This window comes from Camarhynchus parvulus, chromosome 4, assembly GCF_901933205.1.
Source record: "Camarhynchus parvulus chromosome 4, STF_HiC, whole genome shotgun sequence".
NCBI lineage: Eukaryota > Metazoa > Chordata > Aves > Passeriformes > Thraupidae > Camarhynchus > Camarhynchus parvulus.
The window spans coordinates 26,000,648-26,024,014 of record NC_044574.1 but is presented as its reverse complement, the minus strand read 5'-3'; the positions used below and the strand labels follow the sequence as shown (position 1 = coordinate 26,024,014).

At 37.7% G+C, this 23,367-nt stretch overlaps 1 protein-coding gene across 6 annotated transcripts in view; it reads left to right on the top strand.

Moving 5' to 3' along the window:
- Positions 1–23,367, top strand: part of CORIN (corin, serine peptidase) — a 120,557-nt gene that overhangs the window by 33,626 nt on the left and 63,564 nt on the right. For all 6 annotated transcript variants that reach the window (XM_030947027.1, XM_030947026.1, XM_030947024.1 and 3 more), the window contains one exon: positions 8,702–8,912. In XM_030947027.1, the coding sequence (XP_030802887.1) occupies positions 8,702–8,912 (211 nt within the window). The remainder of the gene's footprint in view (positions 1–8,701; positions 8,913–23,367) is intronic.

Here is a 23,367-nt window from a genome sequence, read left to right as displayed (position 1 = left end):
GATTCTAGACAGATTTTGCAGAGAGGGGTTTTCTGTGTTAGTTTTATCTGAAAGTGAGGTGGGTATAATTATCATTGTGAGATGTACTTGGAAAAAAGGCACCTAATTTCTTATTAAATAGATCAGAAGAGTGGCTATCCTAGAAAGGTAATTAACCAGAAAGAGCTGGACAGCTCAGGCACAGCCTATTTCTGTGCTGACCTATTCATAACCTAAACTATTTTAAATCTTTTAGAAAAGCACTGTGGGTTTTTTTGTTTTGTTTCAAACATAACAGTATTGGTACATAATTAAATGTTGTCAATCAAACTAGCATTCATTTTCCCTTATTGAAAACATGTTTATTAGAAAAACCCACAAATAACCCCAACCAAAAACATCTGGATGCCTGCCTGGTTCCAGTGGAGGCTACCATTTTTTATCCCCCTTTTTAAAAAAAAGCCCTATCAAGAGGGGTAAAGTCATGCACATGTTTCAGAAGAATAGCAAAATCCTGTCCAACTTAATGTACCATGGAAAGTAGCCTATAATGATAAATCTAAGTGTAAAATTAATTTCAATATATGCCTTTTGTTTAATGGCAGGCTCTTAGAAATATGTCTCCAATTTCACTAAAGAATTCTGTAATTAGGAAATGACTAATCAAAATACCAGATCTGAAACACCGGCCTGCTTGCAGGGGGGTAAATATTCAGCCTCAGCTTTGGCTCTTGAGCTTACCTGTTGTCAGCTGTGCCTGCCCAAGGGATTAAAAAGTATGTGCTTCAGCCAAGAAGAACAGCATCTGGAAGTAACTTGCTGACAGAAGTGGGGCTCCAAAAAATGAAGTGGCTTGATGAAGTGTCCAGCCTTTTGCAACATTCTTTGGTCAAGAGAATAGAATTTAAGACTTGCTCAGAGCAAGAAGTGTCTGGGGCAGACTGAATGTGGTGTTCCACTCTAAAGCAGCTGGTACAGGTTGCTTTAAAAAATAATTATGATAACATTTCACCTCTGATCTAAAATATGAGTTGTGTTTCCCTCATGGGTGATCCACTCCCTACCTGGGAGATAATGAATTGTTTTTCTCTCTACTGCAGGTGGTCAGTAGCCTTACCACCTCTCCCTTTGGTACCTTGTGGAGCACAAGGGGGAATTGACAATCTCTATTTCCTTTCATATTGTATAATTCATTAGCTGAATGAAATTAAATGCCGACCAGTTGTTCTCAGCTACTGCTGGTGCCTGACTTGTGTTTCAGATCCATGAATGGGATTTGCTGTTCTATAGTTTGTTTTCCTCTTCTCCACATAAACTATTATGAGTCAGATGGGCTTCATTTCAAGGTTGGTGATACTGACAAAGTGTCCCCATTCCCTTTGCTCTGAACCATACAGTGCTGCATGCTTTTTATGGCATTTGTTTGCTCAGTGAGCTGACTCAGCCCTAACACTGGCTAAGTTAGCTCTTGGGTGGTTTGGCGCAGAAGTTGTTTCAAAGGAAATGACAAGCACACAAGGTTGAAAGGAAGCAGTATGGTACCATTGCATCAGTTCTGTTGTCTTGTGAAATGTTTTTCTGGTTGTGTCAGTTGACTTGAGAAAAGTCATGACCTTCTGTTGGAGACTTACTCAAGAAGTACCTTGCTTCTATCTTTAGGCTATCGTCACTGTTATTGAACCTTCAGGAGACAGAAGTTTGTCAAATGTCTACCCACATGTAAATGTAACCAACTTACTACTGCTTATATTCAGATTATGTTTTTGTGCTGTAATAAGGCTGTATAAATGCACTCCTCTTAAGCCTTTCTTTAGGGACTAAGACATTACACATTTCATGTGTAAATTGCCTCTGATAATTTCCCAAAGGATCATTTATGCCTAAAATACCACCTAAAATAAAAGCTATTAGTGCTTTTATGTAAGTTCTTCTTAATAATCCATGTTTCCATTTTGCAGTATACTGTAGAGGATCTCTGTTCTAGCAAATGAGAAATGCTTATTTTTCACAGCTAGAATAGGGACTTCTTTTACATTGTTTTCCATCCCTTCATCATTTTTACATGTTGGCAATGGTGATATTGCTGTTTGCACACACTTCTGCTTTTGTATTATCTACAGACACAGTATTTACCAAAGTTTTATTGGCTGTGGTAGTCCTCTTGAATGAGAAATACTGGTCAACACCACAATTTTGTTCTTGTCAAGAGAGGCTATTAGAAATGGGGACCTTGCTGTTGACCGTTGTTTATAATATTGTGCTTTTACACCAGAGTATGGAGTTAATTTGTCTTTTCCTTCGCTTTGTCAATGCTTAATGGATGCTTTTAGGTATTTCCACGGTACAACTAAATAGTTTGTCAGTTGCAAAGGAAACAAGAAGTATCATGGAATGGTGATTCTGTCACCAGTGGGTTTGTTGTTCTGTGTGGATGTTACAAATTTTGGTAGTGATAAAGCATCCCCTTAATATTTTAGTGGATTTTTTTAACAGAGAGCAGCAACATGGGAGACAGCAACAAAGCAAACACTGGTCTCTTGATTTCTTTTGGCGAATAACTGTGAGGTAGTGGTTGGCATCAGTTTAGACAAAGATAGCTGTTGAATAATTTACTTTTCACTAAGTCGCCATCTTTAAAAATTAGAGATTAATTTTAATCTTGAAACTACAGCTTTTTATGCTATTTTTTAAAAGGTGAATATATAATAAAGGAATAATATTAACCTGTGCTTTAGTTGTAAGATAATGAAACATGTTGCCTGATATACATCAGTAAGGAAACCTTAAGAAATAAATGCTTTTGAACAATGTGATTTGTATTTTATAAGCTTCTTACTGACTAGAACTTATTTTTAATTCATGGTATCATTATTGAAATTACCCCTATGAAGTTATCATTCAATACTTATTTAATAGAGTTGCAGAAATGAATTGTGTCTATTATTCTAGAAGAAGTTTTGAACTAATCAGAGCAGTTGACATGTATTTTGTACATGATGTTTCTTTTTAAGCATCAGTATGAGTGGAAGTTTAAAATACTGTTTTGATTTTGTGCTAATGTACCTGAGTAAATACAGAAGGACTATGTGCAATTGAAGAGAATCCTAGCAGGAACCACAGATGAGGGGTTTAGCTCTTCTTCATTCATTGTGTTTACTTCAATTTCTTTCACTCCACTTTCCTTGTCATGAAGAATTTGGAAACTTCTTCATTTACAGATATCTCTTTAGCAAATTTTTTATTTTTCTAGTGTTATGGTGACAGTGTGTCTTGGTTCACATTAAATCTCAAGGAGCTACAGACTTCAAGAGAGTGACGTCTTTAAAAAGGGAAGGCAAGTATTTAGAACAACACTTGAGCATATGCTAACTTCATTCCTATTCAGACAGCACTTCAGCACATGCTTAAAAGATGCTCTAAATAGAGAAGCTGTCTAGCCTCAAGATTAAAATTCAAAATAAGCTGAAGTATAGCTTTTAAAAAGTCATTTGGCATGTACCTCCCCTGTTGATTTGAATAGGGTCTGCTGGTGCTCTGAAATTATGAAAAAAAATTGTCCATATAGTATATGGCTAATTTTATCCCTAGATGTGAGGATCTGAAGAGTTTTAAGCAGTTTATTCCATCAGGATCTTGAGAACAGTGCTAAAGTTAAGAATTCCCTTAATTACCCATGGTCTGACAGAGAGGTTCTGCAACTTTTCACAAATGTCTCCCTTCTGATTCGAAGCATCCAAGTAATGCTTACTAAAACAGTGCACTTCTAATGAGATAGATGCCTTTCAGAGCTAGATGTCTCATTTTGGATATACAGTGAAAGATGTTAGATCTTGGTATGGCAGTCTCAAATATTCAGTTAGTGATTCAAAATGTATAGGAAAATAAAGTTAGGAACAGTCTTTGTAATGCTTTCGTTAGTATCTGTAATTTTAACTGCATGTAAAACACGTGTGATTCATTTAGATAGACTGAATTTTGGTAGGATGACAAGGCAGCCTGATTAAAACAAGTGTTTAATTTGTTATTTGGATAAAGGTACATTTGCAGTATTTGTGTTCTAAGTGTTTCAGCATTCCATGAGGGGAAAAAAAGAAACTGAGGCTCAAGGGACATAAAAGTGTATTGGTTTTTTAGAACTAAGACATTGGTCCAAAAAATGCACCCCCGTCACTATAGATTTAAATAGGCTGAAATTATATGTATCTAAATAGCTTACACCCTTGTAAGTATTTTTAAAATTCTTGTGTAAATAATTTTCAAAAATCTTACCTAGACCATAAACCATTAAGTGCAGAAAAGTTGGATGAAATCCAAGTAGCAGAAAATAACAAAGCATCACAAGCAAGGTTGGATGTGTTGAAGAGTAAATCGCAGTCGTGATTGAAAAGGTAATATGCACTTGTTATATATCATAATTGTTAGATAATTTCTGTGATCTTGGGTAGAGGAGAAAGTATACAAATAGGGATATAAAAGGTCTATCTGAAAATAAGAGCTGCATTAACAATACAAGGTTGTAGAAATTATAGGATGAAGCTGATATTGCAATACAGAAAGTGAAAAGAAAGTGAAAGTGAAATACAAAAGGAAATAAAATCACACGGGAGGTTATGTTGTGTAAACAGTAATTTCCACTGTGTCCAGAATAAGAGAGACTCTGGGGGGGAGACAGCAGGGGTCTCCAACAGATGGGAAGAATCATTCAGGCACTGAAGAGCTGAAATTGTCAAAGAAATGAAATGCTTTCATTATCTCACTATTTATGATGGCAAATTCAGGACAGATGGTTAAAAGATAAGCATTTTTAGCAGTCTTGAAGGGGAAATATTAAAGGAAAGCAGAAAAAGTAATTTAAAAAAAAAGAAGGATCTTTAACTATCTGATCTGAAAACAAAGCCAAGTGAACTGGATCCAAACTGAAAGTATGAAGAAAATTATGACTGACTTACATTGACTGGTATATTTTGAGTAGTATGGCGAAACTCTCTGTGATGTTTCCTTATTGACTTTTAACCATGACTCAAACCACGTCCTGACACCAACAGCTGCAGATTAACCAACAGAGTGCTTGTTAGAGGGATTGAGAGTTTTAGACTGGAGGAAATAGTAAAAATGATACAGAGATGTTGATCAGGCTTGAAAAAAATTGATGTCTAGATTTTTTTAAGCTATTTCCTTCCATAGTTTAATTTTGGTTTTCTGTCCATGTAAAGTTTTCCTTTGATTTATATTCTTATATAGTCAATATAGCCTGACACTGAGACTCATGAGAACTTTAACCTGTAGTGGGAATTATCCAAATGATCTAAATCTGTTACTCCATCTTTGATGTGGCCCTGTCCTTGCTTCTGTCTAGCCTTCCATACAGAAAGGTGACCTATAATTTCCCCTTCTCTCCCCACATCACTGAATTTTTTCCACATGACTCTCAGGTTTCTATTTAAGTTATGCTTGGTTGGCATGGAGTTTATCTTCCCTGCCATGGTCACCTCCATGCAGTGAGAAGCACCTAAAAATTATCCAAATCTTACATGGTGAAGTTCGATCTAGGCCAGCTAAGTATTTAGAGACAGTGCAGCAATGCATGAATTGAAACTAACTTTGTAGAATTGTTTCAGTTCTCAATTGTGTCTCAAAAAGTGTTCTCAATTATATGTTCATGCTACTTGAATTTGGAAAGAAAGGACATTTTCTATTAGACTGTGGTGGATTTCTCTTTATGGGCTGCCAGATATCCATCCCGTTTCTCTCTCACTCCATCCGCTCCACAGGACAGTGGGAGGCAGGAAACAAGATGAAAAATATCTTAGGTTGAGTGAAAGGCAGAGAGATCGCTTATCGATTGCAATCAGGTGCAAAACAGACCCAGGAAAATTATTTGAAAGATTGCCAATTAAAACCAGAACTGGATAGTGAGAAAAAAATATAAGAACTAAAACAGTTTCCCTCATCCTGCCCTTCTTTCACAGGCTTTGTTTCACTCCTTCATTTCCAACTCCTCTACCTCCTGCCTGCTGTGAGCGGCACAGGAGAATGGGGAATGGGGTTGTAATCAGTCCGTAAGAGTTCCACTCTGCTGCTTCTTCCTCCTCACAATTTTCCCTGCTTCAATGCTGGATCTCCTCACGGTCTGCAGTCCTTCCAGAGCAGATCCTGTGTGTGCCCTCTGGATGGGTTGCAGTTCCTCAGGATAAGCTTTCTTCACAGGCTGCAGTTCCTTCAGGGCATGGCCACCTGCTCTGGCACGGAGTCCTCCACAAGCTGCAGAGCGGATAACTGCTCCATCCCAGCTCCCTTCCATGGGCTGCAGAGGAAATTCCTGCTGTGGTGCCTGAAGAGCCTTTCCCCTTTCTTCCCTCAGCTCAGTGATACAGGATTCTTTCTCGCACTTCTGTTTTCCTCACTCAGTCCCAGTGCAGAATTTGGTTCTCCCAGCAGTGCTGTCCTCACAGCTGTGCCCTGTGGTCACCCGCTGGGTGCCAGCTGCAGCTGTCCGTGTCTGCCATGGGGCAGCTCTGGCCTCTCATCACAGAGTCCAGCCTGTGAACTCCCATTGTCGCCTGCACCTGGTACTGAGAAAGCTGAGAAAAACAGGCAGGTTTTACACTGAATTGTGTAAGAGGAAGCAAAACCCAGAGAAATAAAGTGAGTAAAGTGAGAGAAATTATATCTAAATTTTATTTTAATTGTAAATAAAATAAATTCTGGAGGAAATCCCCACCATTTCAACTAGTAGGAAGAGCACTATTTGGGTACTCTTTAGACTCTTGGAAAAATACACTTAAGTTCAGGATAACAGATCTCAAGAAATTTAAGAAACTAATTCTATGGTAGTAGGCTACTAAAATCAAATCAGTAGGAGTGTCACACTCAAAAATTTTAACACTACAAGAAAAACAGGGTCTGAAGAAATGAATAGTTTTTATTACAACATCTGATACAGAGAGAATGAAGTACTATTAGCATTTCTGTCAAAGGAAAATTTAGCCAATAAATGGTAATGGTTTACAAGGATCTTGTGGCCTTAATGGTTACTGCAATGGTTAAAACATATCACATCACCCTCCAGCCACAAGGTTTCACTCTACTAACTCTTGTTTTGTCTTTCAGCAGCTCTGACCTTAACCTCTAGTTTCTGTCACTGCACTGCCCCACCCCTTCTCCTCTCTTGGAAAAAAATATTTTTTGCCAAAAAGCTCTTCAATCAAATTATTTGATCCAAGTGAAATAGTTGTTTTTCTCCTCTTCCTCTCCTTTCACCCTGTGCCCACCAAAAAACGACATTGTGGTGCATGCGAAGAGAGAAAAGGCAGGCAGCCTGATGTGCAGAGCTAGTTCATTGCATGGCCTCATAAATCTGGAAGCAGCAAGCCCTTCTGGGTGAGGAACTATGGCCTTATTATCATTACAGGCATGGCTCAGTTTTTTAAAACTGAAAAGAGAGATTAAGCTTAGCTGCAGTTCTAGTTGCTTTTTTTTGGGGCTATGATGAACTTTGTCTTTTGGGAGAGAAGGTAGGTGGTTATTTCCAGTCAGCTCAGCCTGCTAGTTCAGTGTATTTTGTGCAGATGCAGGCTGTAGGAACAATTTGAAGAGGAAAATAGGAAAGGGAAAATGTGTGGTTTAAATTAGTTTCAGCAGGACTGAATATGAAACTGTACACTTGCACTGCAATTGTTGGAGTAGAAAAAAGCACTTTTTAACCAGTTCAATCCATTTGGCAATTGCTGGTGATAAACAGAAAACTCTTAATTCACATGAATGTCAGAAATTACCCATATAACTAAGGACCATGCTATTCTGATCAACAGTGTTTTCACATGCTGTTATTCCCATTCACTGCTCTTCTTACCTTCCTGTAGGTATTGCCAAAACTAGTTTATAATCCCCATAATTGCAGCCTTACAGTACATGAAAGGATCCTATAAGAATGATGGATAGAGACTATTTATATTTTTCTCTGTGTGATCATTCTGTTTCAAGGACAGGTCCTGGGTTTATTATCTTCTTTCTTTTAAAAATTATATAATTGCCACAAAATTCCTTGTTCTTATCAATGAATTTTGAATTCATTGCTCTGCTGTCTAGCCAGTAAGTACCACAAAAGGATCAGATAGCTCCAAGGAACTGTGCCCTTCTCTGTCATGACTGCATAAATTTTAAAAAGGTCTAAAGCAGTCCATGCATGTGATCTCAGCCAAAAATGTCAGTGCTTCTTGCCACATGCCGTGGCAGGGACCGTCTTGCAGTTGTGCCTCAGGAGATACCTGATGATCTCATGAATAATTTTGATGAAATTTCACTTGATGAAATTTCTACTTGTGAAAGTAGAATGGTAGCGAAAAGAGAAACTTTATGTTAATGCTAAAGCCAGAGCAGCTTCAGAACCCATTTTTTTGTGTGTGACTTCTATTCTCAGCTTCCACTGAATTTTATTGTATCCAGGCTGTGTCAGAAAAAAATTGGTTTTATTTCTATTCCAGTTTTGTAATAAGTCAGAGGATTGCGGAAATAGCTAAAAGCTTATTTGGTTTTCCAAGCTAAGCTTCTCTGGTGTAATTTTTTTCTTATTTTTTGACAGTATTATAATAGCATTATGGAATGTATTCTTACCTGTGAGATACCAGCATTGTTTTTATACTATATATACTGACTATTCAGTTCAATACATGCTATTCAGTGGTCATACTATTGTTCTAAATATACTGTTTTGATTTCACAGGTGCCTGCAGAAATATCACCAACAGCCAGTGCCAAATGCTGCCATATAACTACACCACTGTAACTTCAGTTCTCTCCATCGTCAAGAGTATTGAAATGGAAAAGTTCCTGAAGTTCTTCAGTTACCTCAGTCGTCTCAACTGCTATCAGCACATCATGCTCTTTGGCTGCAGTCTCGCTCTTCCTGAATGCATCAGTGACGGTGATGACAGGTATTTGGGAATGAAAATCCATCAGCGGCTAGAGCCAATCGTGGTAAAATACTCTCTGTCTAATCAGACAAGGGAAGATCCAAACTAAGCCTATGACCTCATTGCAAAATTCCTGTCTGTCAAAGCTATTGACAACATTTCTGCCATGATAAGCCAACTATAATAGAGCTCTTTCAGAAAAATGTTGCCACTGTGTAAACTAAAATTGTGATATTGGGGCAGTCAGGCTTATTTTCCTAAAGAAGCCTGTCCAGAGTTCTTCTGCCTAATTTCTCCAATCTGGCTATGCCAGAATGGAATGTTTTGTAACAACAATAATTCCTTGGATATGTATAGTATTGTCATAGATTGGGATGGCTGTTTGTTAAACTTCAAATTTGGTCAGTCATTTCCTTCAGCAAAGTTATTATTTTAAATATATTTTTTGGTATTAAATTAGCAGGATATGTTCAGGGTGACATAAACTATTCTGGAAGTTTAAGGAGAATATCTATTACTGCATTTACATAATTTCATAACATTAGTATAATGTGCATGCATTTTTAAATTGAGTTTGATTTGAAAGAGGATCAGTGCATTTAGAAGAGCTAAAATCAAAACATGACACAAAAAGGGGAAAAGGAATATTTTTAAAATATATATACACAATCTTTGATGTTTCTGGAGGGTGAAAGAGAGAGGATAGATTTCTTTCTCCTTGTTTTCATTTTTTATTTCCAGTTCTTCCACTGTGAAATTTAGTGGAAGAGAATATGACAATTGAATAAGTGTTTCAAACAACATAACAAGCCCAGGAAGTTGAAAGCTGTGCAGTTTAGAAGGAATAGGATACTTATGAAAGAAGTTCTGTGACAACTGGTCAAAAATTCAGTTGCCAATGAAAGGTACTATCTCACCCCAGGCAATATATGCCTGCCACTTCCCATGCATCACAATGATTCCTGGACTGGCTAATTCAGCTCACTAAAGTGACAGAAAATTAACCCAGAATAAAGGTGTACAGGTGGTTACACAGATAGGATTAGTGGGGAGGAAAGTGAGCACAGGCAACAGTGGAATGAGACTCATCTTTAGACTGGCTGAGTGGTTTAAAACAAATGCAAAGTGTACATATCTTTAGTGTACATATCTTTAGCCTACCAAAAGGTATTTTAAATTAACCCTACTTAATTGAGTGCATTATTAGTTATAGCACCTCTGCTCCAATTCAGTATTACAATTTTTCTACTTAACAAATCTGATAACAAACAGCCTTACAATACCTGTTTTCTCTAAAAATTATTGAACAAAATAAGAAAAGTGGGTTTAGGTAATATATTGATGCATTTAAATGTTCAACAACAGAATAGGCCATTTCTCTGTTGCTTTACTTATTCTGCCTTCTTTGGAATTTGACTTTCACAAACTTGTTAAGAGTGAGTTGTGTGTATCAAAAGTGCAAAATTCTTAAACCAGTCAAATAAGTGAAATGGTGGAAGGATAAATTTTGGATGTTTCTTTTCCATTCTTTCCTGAAGACATGTTTTTGCTCTGGTTTTCAGTCAACCGAAATACTTTGAGATTCAGGGGTCAGGGGTTTTCTTTGGGCTTTTCCTTTTCCCCCTTTCCCCTCTTTTCTCTTTTTGTTTTTCCTGCTTTCCATAGCAGCAACTTTCCCCCATTAATTAACAATGTCAAAGCTGCAACTAGATTTTGATGTCCTGTTTTATGTCTTGGAGGTCACAGTGATTCCTCTATTTGTATTTTAAATTTTTTTTTGGTGGAAAATATTGTTGCCCCTGCAGACTGATGGGGAAGAAGATCCAATGTGAGACTGCAAATGATGTAAGATTATGTTAGAATCTGACTTCAGTTTTAGTAATAATATCTCCAGAGTTTGCTGTGGATGTCACTGAAAATGCAGTGACTGCAGTCAGAGTGGCAACCACGGGAAGAACAGTAAGAGTGGATTGACAGTGTCCTGGTTAGTTAAGTCTAGTTTGCTAAACCTCAGTTGTCCTAATTTAAATTACGGTTTCTCCTTTAAACAAGAATACCTTTTTTTTTCCTGTAGGTGACTAAGTGATTTTTGTGATTACTGTCCTTTTTGTAGCATCTAGTTATTGCAGGCAAACACACATATTTTACAGCCAAGAATAATTTATTTTAAGGAGCGTCAGATCTGCAAAAAGTAGTTATTAACACCATCCCTTCCCTTTTCAACCCAGCCTCTTCCCTGCCCCATAAGTCCTGTCAGTGAGATCTAGAGAAAAGCATATAACATAGTAGGGGGAAGTTACTTTGTATATGCTGAGTACAGATACCAAAAATGAAAGAGGCAAGCCCGTGTTAGGTCTGTTGAATAAGGGACTCTGGTTAGCAAAAAGATACTGAAGCAGAAGAGTCACTGTGGAAAGCCTCTGGCGGTACCGAATGCAGAAATGTCCATCTGCTGTAGTGCATTTTGGGGGGTGACTGTGGTTGTCTAGTACATACAGTATGACAAAACATCCCCTCATGTTGTGAGCAGCTGTTACTGACATCGTCATTATTTCCTGCCGTCAGTTACAGCTGGCTCATTCTAACGTCAGCCGTTCCATATCTGATCATCACTTTTCATTTGTTGTTCTCTCTTTGCTTTGCAGAGCAATTGTCCCTAATGTATGTAAAGCTTAATGTGACAAATGTTGTTTACACAGTGTGGAAGAGATGAAGCTCCTGTGATGCCTGGATGTCTATTCTTAGGTATTGTTGAGAGTCTATTGGCAGCTTGCAGCCAAGGGAGCAGTAATTGTGGCAGCGCGTTACAAGAAGGAACAAGAGGGAAAGTTACAAGCGCTGCTCTTTGGCATCCAGTGAGCTGTCATTACATAGCTTTTCTCTGATATTTAAACTTATGTCTGTTTCCCATTTATTTTTCATGTATTTATAGACAATGTTTTCATTAACACTTGAAGGAGATTTAAGTTTCTAGGCAGAGAGCATAGTCAGTGTTTGTGTAGTTAGGTACAGGGAGTTCTGAATACTACCACAGTACTGTTGCTCTTCAGAAATGATCTTCTGTATCTTACCGCAATGAAACCATGTGTGACAGTAAAAATGCAGTAATTTTAAAAGCTGTTTAATTTCAGCGACTGCATATAAAATCAGCTATCCCTGCTCTTTTAAGAAAGTACGTAACAGTATCTATAGACTATTTTCTAGTACAGAAAGTTTAAAAGTACAACTAAAACCTGTGTGAAAATGGAAAATAGAAATTTGAAGTGCAGTAAGGCTTTTTTGCATGCTTACCCATAATTTTTGTAGTAAGGGACTGCTTACATAAAGGTGTCATGCAACTTCATCCTTCTTGAGTGGCTGGATGAGATCTTTAAGTCAATACAACTTAAAAATCAGTCTTAAAAAGCCCTGTCCTACCACAGTCCATCAGCACTGCTAAGAAAACATGAAAATTAATACCAGTGGAACACCTTAAACTAGATGTGCTGAGCTAATGACATCTAAAACATTCCCAGTAGTAACTTTGTCCTTTTGGGTAGTAATAGTCTGTATCCTCTGACCATCACATGCAACACTGGTACTTGGTTGTAAGAGAGATCTGTCCTCAGAGATATTGGTTATGATTAATGATTTAATCTAGTGAATTCTCTCTCAGCACTGAAGGACACTAAGAGTGGGCCAAAGGTCAGTTACTACAACATAGTGGATGTTTATTTATAGCAACTCACATGCATTGGATTCCACAATTCAAGAAGACAATAAAAGTTAATCTGCAATGTTTTCAGATTTCAAAAGGAAAAAAAAAGGATGTATTTTAAAGCCAAAATTAATATAAAATGTAAAGATTTTAAATCATTAGAGAAATTTATAGTGGGTCAGCTTATTACTGCATAATGCAAACAGACTCGTTGATTGATGCTTTCTAATATTTCTTCCACTCTATGAAAAGATCAAATTTCATCAAGAGACTTGGAAAAATAGGCAGACTATATAAGATCCTTAAGGCCCATATACATGTCTTATTTTGGCCTTTTATGGTGGGGATAAATTTGAAGCTTATGGATTCTCATAGCCCTGTGCTGTCATGCTTCCTTTAAAACAGAAATAATAGCTTGAGTACTTACATTAATCCTCTTTGTAGAAGTATATTCCAGAAAGCAGAGGAAATGCCTTCTATTGAGAGTTCCTCAGAGTCTCCTATTTTGGAAATCAAACTTAATTTAGGCTAGAAAATAGTATTAGGGCAATGCAAATTAAAAAGGTGCTCCCAAACTAAAATTCCAATGCACCTTGCATTTCTATACATTTTTGCTCACTATGCTTTTTTCATGTCAGATATCTTTTAAAATAGGGTTGTGAAATGGCTTGTCTTCAGTTAGGGCTCAAAGAGTCCATTGGAGATCATGGCTTTTTATGCTGCATGCTGCACAAACATGCACTGAGGGGCAGCCGCCTGCCTCCAAAAGTTTACAGCCAACATGAAGAAAACAAGTAAAGGATTGGAAGAGAAAGTAATGTTGGCACATTAATGGCTTGGGAAGCCAAAACTGAGCAAGAAATTTGCAGTAGAGCAGAGAACTACTCAGTAACATTTATAGCCTGTATCTTTAGGAACAACATTATTTTTCATCTTGATTAAACCCTGAAAATTAATTTCACTTATTCATTCACTTAACTTGTGGTCTAATGCACAGTGAGTGTATGGCAAAACTCTCTGCCGTAAGTCAACCTTTTTTTCCTCCCTCAGATTAATTCTAAAGAGCAAAACAATACAACGAAAGGAAAAGACTGCCTTTGATTTTCTCTTTCCTAGAAAGAGTTAGATGTAAATACCTATATGCAACATATTTTATTGTGCTGTAGTATCTATGCTACACACTGCAGTAGCCAGGTAAAGACTTACAGAAAGCCAAAGACATCAGAATAGGTCAACATGGTATGTTTGGAATGGGAGAAATTAACTAATGAAAATTAGGTTAATACTAAATAGGTTCTAAGAAGCTGTGAATAGTTTGTATGCAGTCAAATGTTCTTTGAAGAGCTGCTGATATGACTCATAGTGGCAAATTCGATTCTGTGGTTGATTTGCTTAATCAATCAAATAAATTGATTTTCTAAAGCAATAAAATAATTTTTTCTGGTTGATTGTATTAATCTTTTTTCTGTAATTAGTAAAAAGGAAAAACCAAATAGTATGATTTTCACTGTGGACTTAAAATAGGATGAAATATTAGGTCCAAAAAACAAATCCAGAAATACGTGTGGTGTCTTTTATTAAAAGCTGTCAACTGTTCAAAACAATTTAATTCATGTCCTGTTAGAAAATGGAAAGGAATCAGTCTTCATAGAGTAATAGATATCTGCCTGTCATGTTTAGTATAATCCATGAATGAGACCAGTGGTGTGGTTATTTCCTTTTTCCTGTTTTTGTGAACGTCACTTGAAACTTATCCATGTTCTTTGTTTCTCCTGCTGACAGTAAAATTAATTATATTTTATCACATTTATAACAGCTAAACTTACTAAAATAATGAGATGTTATTAAAAACCTACATTTTAGAGTTAATTGAGGCTTTTGAAGTGTTTAGGAGAAAAAGCTGACTGATCACATGGATCTTGTTTACACAGCTAATGAGAATTTTTGTTTTAAGGCTTTGAACAGGAAGCTGTTAGCATACATTTGAGTTAGTATCTATTACACAAAGTCCATATTTGGTTTAATTGTGTATGAATGATGTATGGATATGTATGAGTTTGTATAGGCAATCCTCCACTGGCATGCTTCAGTTTTGTTTTAATCTGCTTGATTTTGGCAACAAAAGCAGGTAAATATGCCGAGACAAAACAGCAGCTGCTAGGGCCTCTGAGTGAACAATCCCATAGGTAGTCTGTGACCCAGCTTTTATGCTGTCTTTTTATAGTGCACCTGTGTGAGATGTCAAATTATAGATGCAGAGGGAACTTTGCCATTCTGCAGTTTTAAGAAATGTTCAAATTTTACACATTTATGAAGTTACCTTCAGAGTAATTTTTGAAGAAAAGGTATTGAGAAACCCTCTTGGAAGGACATTTAGAATCCTCTCTCATAAACCTATCAGAGATGCTTTCATTGAAATTGGTGGTATTTCCTTTTAAACATTAAGCTACTGCACTGATGACAATCACTTACCAGGTCTCCAAGGAATAACGTGGGACAGTTTTCTCCTACCACCGTGTTGTGTCTTCATGTTTTTCGCATGACTTCATCCAGTGTAGTTCTTGCCATGACCCAGGCACATGGAGTGGAGGCTTCTTTCAGCTGCTTATAAGTGGCTACCAGTTGTTTCCTGGGTTTTGCAGTCCTTTCACATCCTGTGTGAGTTGCTCATAATACACTTCCTTTTTGATGGTGCCTCTTTAGCCTAAGGAATTTAACATGACCCACAAAGGCTGTTCCAGCTGTAGTTCTGGCAATAGTTGTTTGACAAGGAGATACAGAAATTTAGAATTGCATTTAGGATTCAATTCAAAATAAAGCAGAGGTGATGTTCAGTGGGTGAAGTGGTTTATACATAGAATGTTTGAAATCACGTCTTTTGTTTTAAATGTTGCCATGACTTGGCTTGCAGCCCTTCAGAATCCAGCAGACTAATTGTGTGACAAAAACTCACACTGTTGTAAAATCTGTCTTTGGATATAACCGAGTCATAATCCAGTCTTCAGTTTTTAAATCTGGGTATGGTCCATTTAAATGCAGTTGTGACTTGAACCACACAACCTTGGAGGTCCAGCTAGTGAAAAACATGTATAGTCAAATCCTGTCAAAAAGGAACACAAAAATTAGAGATTGTGATAGAGGAATACACAGGGTCTGTGTTATTTGAAAAAGCCCAGGACACCAAAACAAATGAATATTTTTTTCATAATGTTCTCCTTTCTACATGTTAATAACCTTCCAATAGATGTAATTTAACTGCTAGTTATAATAATGACGTTATGGTGTAATTTTTTGATAAGCAAAATGTTGAGGCTAGAGTTGCTAATGGCAGATAGTCAACATGTTGTGAGAAACATTTTGTAAGGCTTTATGCAATGTCAGTACTCAATGTCAGCTCCAGTCTACCATCAAATTGACAGCACACTAATTCAAGGTGAAGTAGAACTAATTTACAGCAACAAGAAAGTGAAGTGGTTGAGAGGTGTAATGCACTGGGGAGGGTTTCAAACTAGCAAAACCGTCTGTTTAATGTATCTGCAAAATAGCACTAGATAGTTCCTGTGTACTTCTGTAAGTGTTTATGTGCAGTAACAGATGTCATAAAAAGCCATGATTGAAAACATGTTTCAGTGATGAATTCAGTGTTTCAGACATGAATTTCTAAATGTAAGGAGACAGTGAATAAAATCAGGGTGACTTGAAATGGAAAATTGAATAGGTAATAAATAGATACATGGATCAAAGCAGATCTACAATATGCAGATCCAGAAAGTAATGAAATAGTTGCACAGAAGAAGGATCAAGAAGAAAATAAATCCTCAAGCCCCAATTCCTGCTCTAAGGAAAGATAATTTTTCAAAAACCAAAATTTAATTTCTGCTGTCCTATGAGTATAACATGTTCTTCATGAGACATGAGTGAGACTTTTAGTCTCTGTAACTGTTGAGGCTTGGCTGCTGTGGGTGGACCTAAAGGGTCCCAATAGCTCAGGGTGGTGCTGGATCTAGGTACGGGGCCTGAAGTTAACTCTGTGGTGCTAGTTCTTTTACACAGGTGCAGTCTCAGGAAGGACAAACTAGGGACAAAATATAGGGGAGAAGGACAGAGAGATAGGATGCTGGAAGGAATGTGTTTTCCACATTCAGAGAACTGTCCCTTCGCTGCCCACAAACTGTTTAGAATTACTGGTATGTATAATTTATCAATAAGTCAATGTAAAGAGAGAGGGATTAACTAAGAAATTAATTTTAAAAAATGAAAAGTTAAAAAAGTAATATAGAAATATAGACATTGGCATCCTGCATTGGTCAGAATTAGGTGTGTGGTCCAATGCATGTGAAGCCAGCCTTTGTCATAGCAGACAGCATCAAAACTTCATGCAGTGTTTCACCCTCCCCACTGATGTAACTTCAGAGTGTGTGTTGGGGGGAGTTATGGATGCACCAGAGTTAAAAGGCTATCATATAGAGAAACACTTTTGAGAACAATCTGGGCATGGAAATGTCTGCTTGAAACTATATTTCACAATGCTGCACAGAGAAGTTAAGGGAAGGAGGCAGAAAGGAAAATCAGGAGGGCCAGTTATTTTATTAATGAATATGTTGTTGATTGATTGCCTTCAGCCCTGTTGTTGCAATGCTTTTCTGTGTGTATTATCTGTTATAAGCTGTGGTTTATGGTTCCTAAGTTGGTATGTTAACTAGAGATCATAAGTAATTCTTCTGCACATGCAATATATTATTAATAATAATATATTATTTCTTATAAATAAATACTGATAATTTATGTAGGTGAAATAATTTTTTACAACTACTCTTAAAATTAGCATGGCTTTTTGTTAATGTCTGTTTGCTAGTTTAGAAAAGTATGCTTTTTCACAGAATAAAATTTATTTAATTTAATAAACTGCAATAGTTGTAGGGTAGGAACTTTAGGTGAAACATTGCATTTTCATAAACATTTCAAGAATATTAACACTGATCTTCCTGTTCGACTGGTGTATCTGGGCTCACAACCAGAAACATACAGATGAGGTAACATTTTATCTTAGTATGGTAGATAGACCTCTTCTACTAGATATGAGTACACCCTGTTGTGCAGGAATTAGTAAACAAAATGGTTTCAGATTAAAGTGGGGTTAAAGAATTCTCAAAAAATTCCTATGCTTTTCAGCTCATGTTTAACTTCTTTTCGTGCCCATCCATCTTATAAACAAATAGCTTGTAAACCATCTGCACTCAAACCCTATTGAGGATTCAGTTAGTGAGACATGCTTACCTCTCACAAGTCTGTCTCTGTCAGAAGTTATTGTTGACCTGTTGGAGACCCCGTGGGAAAGCACCAGGCTCTCAGGCTGAGCAGGGCAGTCAAACTAGAATCTCAAGGTTACACAGGTGGGGAGGAGAGAAACTTCTGGAACTCTTCTGGCTCACATCAGGATAAGCATTAAAGATGAATGAAACTTCTCAGGGCCACTCAGTTGGGTTTTGAGGATCTTTGAGGGTAGAGGTTTCACAACCCTTCTGGAGAACATGTTCCAGATTACTGTTTCACAATAGATAATGCTATATGAAATGGTAGTGGTGCTGAAAGAGTCAGTGTTGTCCTATTCTCTTGCTTGTTATTCCCCATCTCACCCATGTCTTTTCTATGTCCTGTCAAGAGTATTTAGTCAGCTCCATGACAGATTGGATTTGGAAACTGATCTGAATTAAATTAGGAGTGACTGATGCTATCCATTGTGTAACAGCATGAAGTGCCATGCTGGCACAAAGAAGTAGGGAAGAGAGGTGGGTGGGGAGAGGTTTTGTAGCAGGCTGATGGGGGGTAGGACAGCATCTTTAGATTGATGACATCTGCTTCTGACAGATTTGTTTGTGAAACAATTTTAATGTGAACTTGAAGCAGCATGATAATGGCTTACAATGATTTTCTACTTGACAGAGAAGATCCTTGAATGTCAATGAGTGAGAAGTGTGTCTGATTCTTTAAGATTCCTAATAAGATGCAGCTCAGAAAGTTTTAACTTGTGTTGATTCTTGAGGTCTTCCTTTTGGCAATGCTCTGAAGTGCACAAGTAAACACAAGTTCTGGGAAACTGCATGAAGTGAAGGGTACCTCTCACAGTCATCTGTGGAAATGGAAGGCAGTTCTTTAGGTATGGTATTGTTTTGGGTGTATTTATTACCCTGAAGATACAAATACTTAGAGCAGCTGTGCAATGTGTGATTTACTTCCAGTTAGTCCAGAATTCCTGTAGCAGTGCTGTGATCGAAATACTGTTGTGTAATGCAGAGGACTTCAGTTTCACTGTGCCAGCTTCTCTTTCCCAAGTGTGAATTCTGTTTGCTAAAATCGAAAGATCTTGTAACCTGGATTTTCAGGCATTTTTGGAGTTTGCTTTGTTTTTTAAAAGAAATTTCTATAGAGTAAGCTAAATAAACAGTGTGTTCATAATTTGCATAATAAATACTAGGCAAGAGTTTTCAAAAATTTTACTTCATTTAGGAGTCATTTTGGCAGATAGTACAATATTGTAAAAATAGCTCATAGTTGTAGCAATATTCTTAATAATACTTATTTCAACTGATTCATGGCTGAACTAAAGCTCTAATTAATTAATTTAGTGCCTCTCTCCCATTTTCACTGCTGTCTTTGAATCAAGTGATGGGATCAGTAAGAGAAATCTGGAAGGGCTGACTGCTTTAGTCAGGACAGGTCATCCCAACTGATTATGATCATTGTACAAACACAGTGAAAATTTTTGATAGATTTTTTTTCTTTTCAATGGTACATTGCAATATTTATGCTTTGGCTGTACAGTGTATACTTTAGGAGTTTCTGATTGTTAGAGTATTATAAGCTCAACTTGTGATGTATTGTGCTGTCATGGAAAGTGACTGAGGACTCAGAGGGGATTTCTGAGTTTGTTTCTTGCTGGTTCACAGAATCATAAAATATCCTGGGTTGGAAGGTACCTACAAGGATCATCAAAGTCCAGCTCCTGGCCCTGCACAGGACCATCTCCAAGGGTCACACCATGTGCCTGAGAGAATTGTCCAAGTGCTTCTTGAAGTCCGTCAGGCTGGTGCAGTGCCCAGTTCCCTAGGGAACCTGTTCTAGTGCCCAAACATCCTCTGGGTGGAAACCTTTTCCTGATACCCAACCTAAACCTCCCCTGACTCACCTTCATGCTGTTTCCTCGACTCCTGTCACTGGTCCCAAACTTGAAAAGATCGGTGTCAGCCCCTCCACTTCCCCTCATGAGGAAGTTGCAGGCTGTGATGAGGTCTCCTCCTCTCGATCTCCTCATCTTCAAGCTGAACAGACCAAATGTCCTCAGTCTCTTCTCATATGGGTTCCCCTCTAGACTGTTCATCTTTATTGGCCTCCTTTGGACGGTCTTTTATAGTTTAATGTCTGTCTTACATTGTGGTACCCAAAACTGCCCCCAGGACTTGAGGTGAGGCTGCCCCAGTGCAGAGCAGAGTGGGACAGTTCACTCCCTTGCCCAGCTGGTGATGCTGTGCCTGATGCCCCCCAGGACAGGGTTGCCCATCCTGGCTGCCACAGCACACTGCTAACTCAGATGTGACTCCTTATTTTGGTCAAAATAGTTTATCTGGGTTTTGACTACAAAATAAATTATTGCGCTGTCAAAAAATTCTAACTTACATTGTAGAGACTGCATGTGTCCATCCTTAAGTATATCAACACAGTTCGGCCACATTGTCTGAAGAGCATTTCTAGGTCTGAGATGTTAAATAACACCAGTTGATGTAGAAGATACAAAATTCAACAGCAGCTGCTGCTTCCTTTATTCATTTTTGGATGGATAAGAAGAGTCTTTTTAATCTAATGATATATTTGGATTTGTTCCCAGTTCCACTTTCACTGGAATCAGGAATTTATACTTCCCCACTGTCTGAACAACTTCCAGAGTTCTGTGTGAGCTCTTTGTTAGGTATGGTACTCTTGGATAGCAGATGTGTTCTAAGACTTTTGCAAGTATAACACTAGCTGTCTCTTTCCTGTTGCCATAAGATATGGCAACTATTAAGGAGTAGTTCATTTGAACTGTCATTCTTAGTGAAAAAAAATCTATGTGGACCCACAGAAGAGATTCCAATCCAGCTTTTTCATCAAATTTGGTTTGCCACTTTTCTGTTCTCATAGCCTTTAAACAGATTGTTCTTCCATGCTGCAGGCAATCCATTCAATCCATATCTCCATCTTTTTCATTCTCATTGTGTAACCAGGCTTTTTTCAGTCTCTTGGAAAGGGCACTTCTCTTGTGGCTCATCTGTAGTTGCCAAGCTTCATGACAGTAAATGGGGTATTCATGGGTGTATGAGTTAGAAGTGGCCTTCTGCACTATCTGTAAATCCCTGTGCTGAGTCCCTGTAGGGCAGATGAGTGGACACTTACCTGCAGTTTAGCCAGTTCATGTCAGGCCTTAATCTTGTCTAAACAGCTGCAACCATTATTCAGGCTCCCACCCCCGGGAAACTGAGCTGCTATGCCTTTTACCAGGTTCACCGCTGAGGCCTTTTTTCTCCTTTAAGATATTCCATGTTTCTCAGACTATGAGCCCTATACTTTTACAGGTAATTTTGCATCTTTGTACTTACACACATGAACCTGTTTTGAGAACACCACGTGCATTTAAGTTAAAAACTAGGTGGGAGGTAGTACTTTGCTTTTAGTGTTGCGAAGTGTTACATGGAATTGAGATGCCATCTTTCAGTGTTGCTAGATGGATTCAATACCATTTTGTCAAGTGAAATAAATGCAAAAATCTAAAATAATCTTGCTTTCTTTTCAGATTTTATTTCATAAAGAAGCAAATTTCAGATTTAAACCCCTATCTAAGAGACAAAATAGGAATTCAAACTTTCAAATAAACTTGCAAGTTAGAGATGAAAACCAAACAAGAAAAGATAAAAATACATATTTTTCTTGATTATGTGAAACATTTGCAGCCAATTTCTTTGAAAATCCATGAATCAAGAAGTGATATTGAGAGGTTTGTGAGTTTGTCTCATAAAACTCTGTCAGTGACTGTGCTGCTCTCCATATTGAAGTACTTGTGAGAGGGCACTGAGAACGATTTCACAAGAATGGTCACTGTAGAAAACTGTAATCCTGGGAGAGTGTGTTTGCTCTGCTGTAGAAACTTCTTTTTTCTGACCTTTATATTCTCTGAAAGTCGTTATTGTTAGAATATCATGAAAAGTATTAAAGACAATTAGAACACAAAAAGGCTGGTGTGTGAGCTAATCACTTCAACTTGTTTGATTTCAGGGCTGTAGCAATAAAGAGTAACCTCAGTTTTCTTCTTCCCATTATTTCATGATGTTTCAGTTTGTCCTTGCACTCATCCTCCCTGCCCCAGCAATCTCTCACAATCGTATTACCAGTTCATTTATTTTGCCTCAGGCCTGAGATCTGTCACCATTCTTAGCATGTGTGCCTGTGTATGAATGATACAGCAAAATATCCTGCAGTCGTTTTTAACTTGTCTCAGTACCTGAGTACAGCTTATTGTGTGGCCACAGAAAAAGTTATCCTGAAACAACTGAAGTGATGAAGCTGGGGAAAGAACAGTAATGAGAACCAGCAGAAAATGTTCACCAGTCTGCCTGCAGTCAGGTTGTCTGTTGAGCCACAAATGTGACCTTTAGCAATGCAGCCAACAGTTGTGTGTTCTCAGAATGATCTTCATGCTGCATTTTCAGCTCTGGCATAACAACTTGGTTGTAAGCCTTTTGCAAATCATTTACCTTCTATTGTTTTAACCTGTAAAACTGCAATAATGAATTTCTCAACAGGGCATGTCTATAGCAGTGCTTTTACCAGTGGAGATACTATTGTGAAGACACAAAGAAATACCACAGATAATAATGAGCACTAGGTATATTATTGTATTTACCAGGTTACATGGGGAGCTTCTGCAGGATGGTTAATTGTTAATTTTATTTAATTTAATGCTTTTGTAAGCTCTAGCAATTTCTACTTCTCCCTCTTGTGACATCTTGTTCCTTCTTTGCATGTATCCTTTTGGATGACCCAATCAATTGCCAGATGAGAAAAAGGTGCTTTTTTTTTTTTTGGTCACATTACTCTTCAGTTGAGTGACTTATTTGACCTCTTATTTACAGCCTAAAACCAGCTCTTACAAGCAGCAAAACTGAAAGTAGCATGGAACCAGATCCAGGCATTTGGGAACCAAGCTGCATACAGTGCTGCTGCTTCCAGAAAAGAGATGCCCTCAGTGTCTGCTGAGGCTGGGAGTCGGACTCTTGAGCTAACTTGAATCTTGAGCTAACCTTAGAAAATGTAGTAAATCCTGAAGCAAGAGGAAAACAGTCACCATGAGGATCTTCCCTCTCCTTACTGCTTCTTAGAGTATTATTTCTTGGATAACTTCTAGTACTCAAAACAACCACTTAAGAAACAGAGTCTACTGAGGACCCCTGTGCCTGAGAGTGTGATTGCAAAGAAGAGATGGAGAAAATTCTGAAAAAAGTTCGTCTAAAAATGTAAAATATCTCTGAGTTATAAGGAGCAGTTCCCTGTAGGATTATAATCAGGCAATCTGAGTTCCAGTGGAAGTGAAGGCCAGGTGATCATCATGACAAGGAAGTCAGGTCTTCTGCTTTCAGGCAGTGTTTAACTTCTTTGGAAACTTAAAATCACTTAACAGAGTATATACTGTACTGAATATATGTGCTTTAATGAGTATTTAATACAAAACATCTGATAGACAGCTTCTTCAAA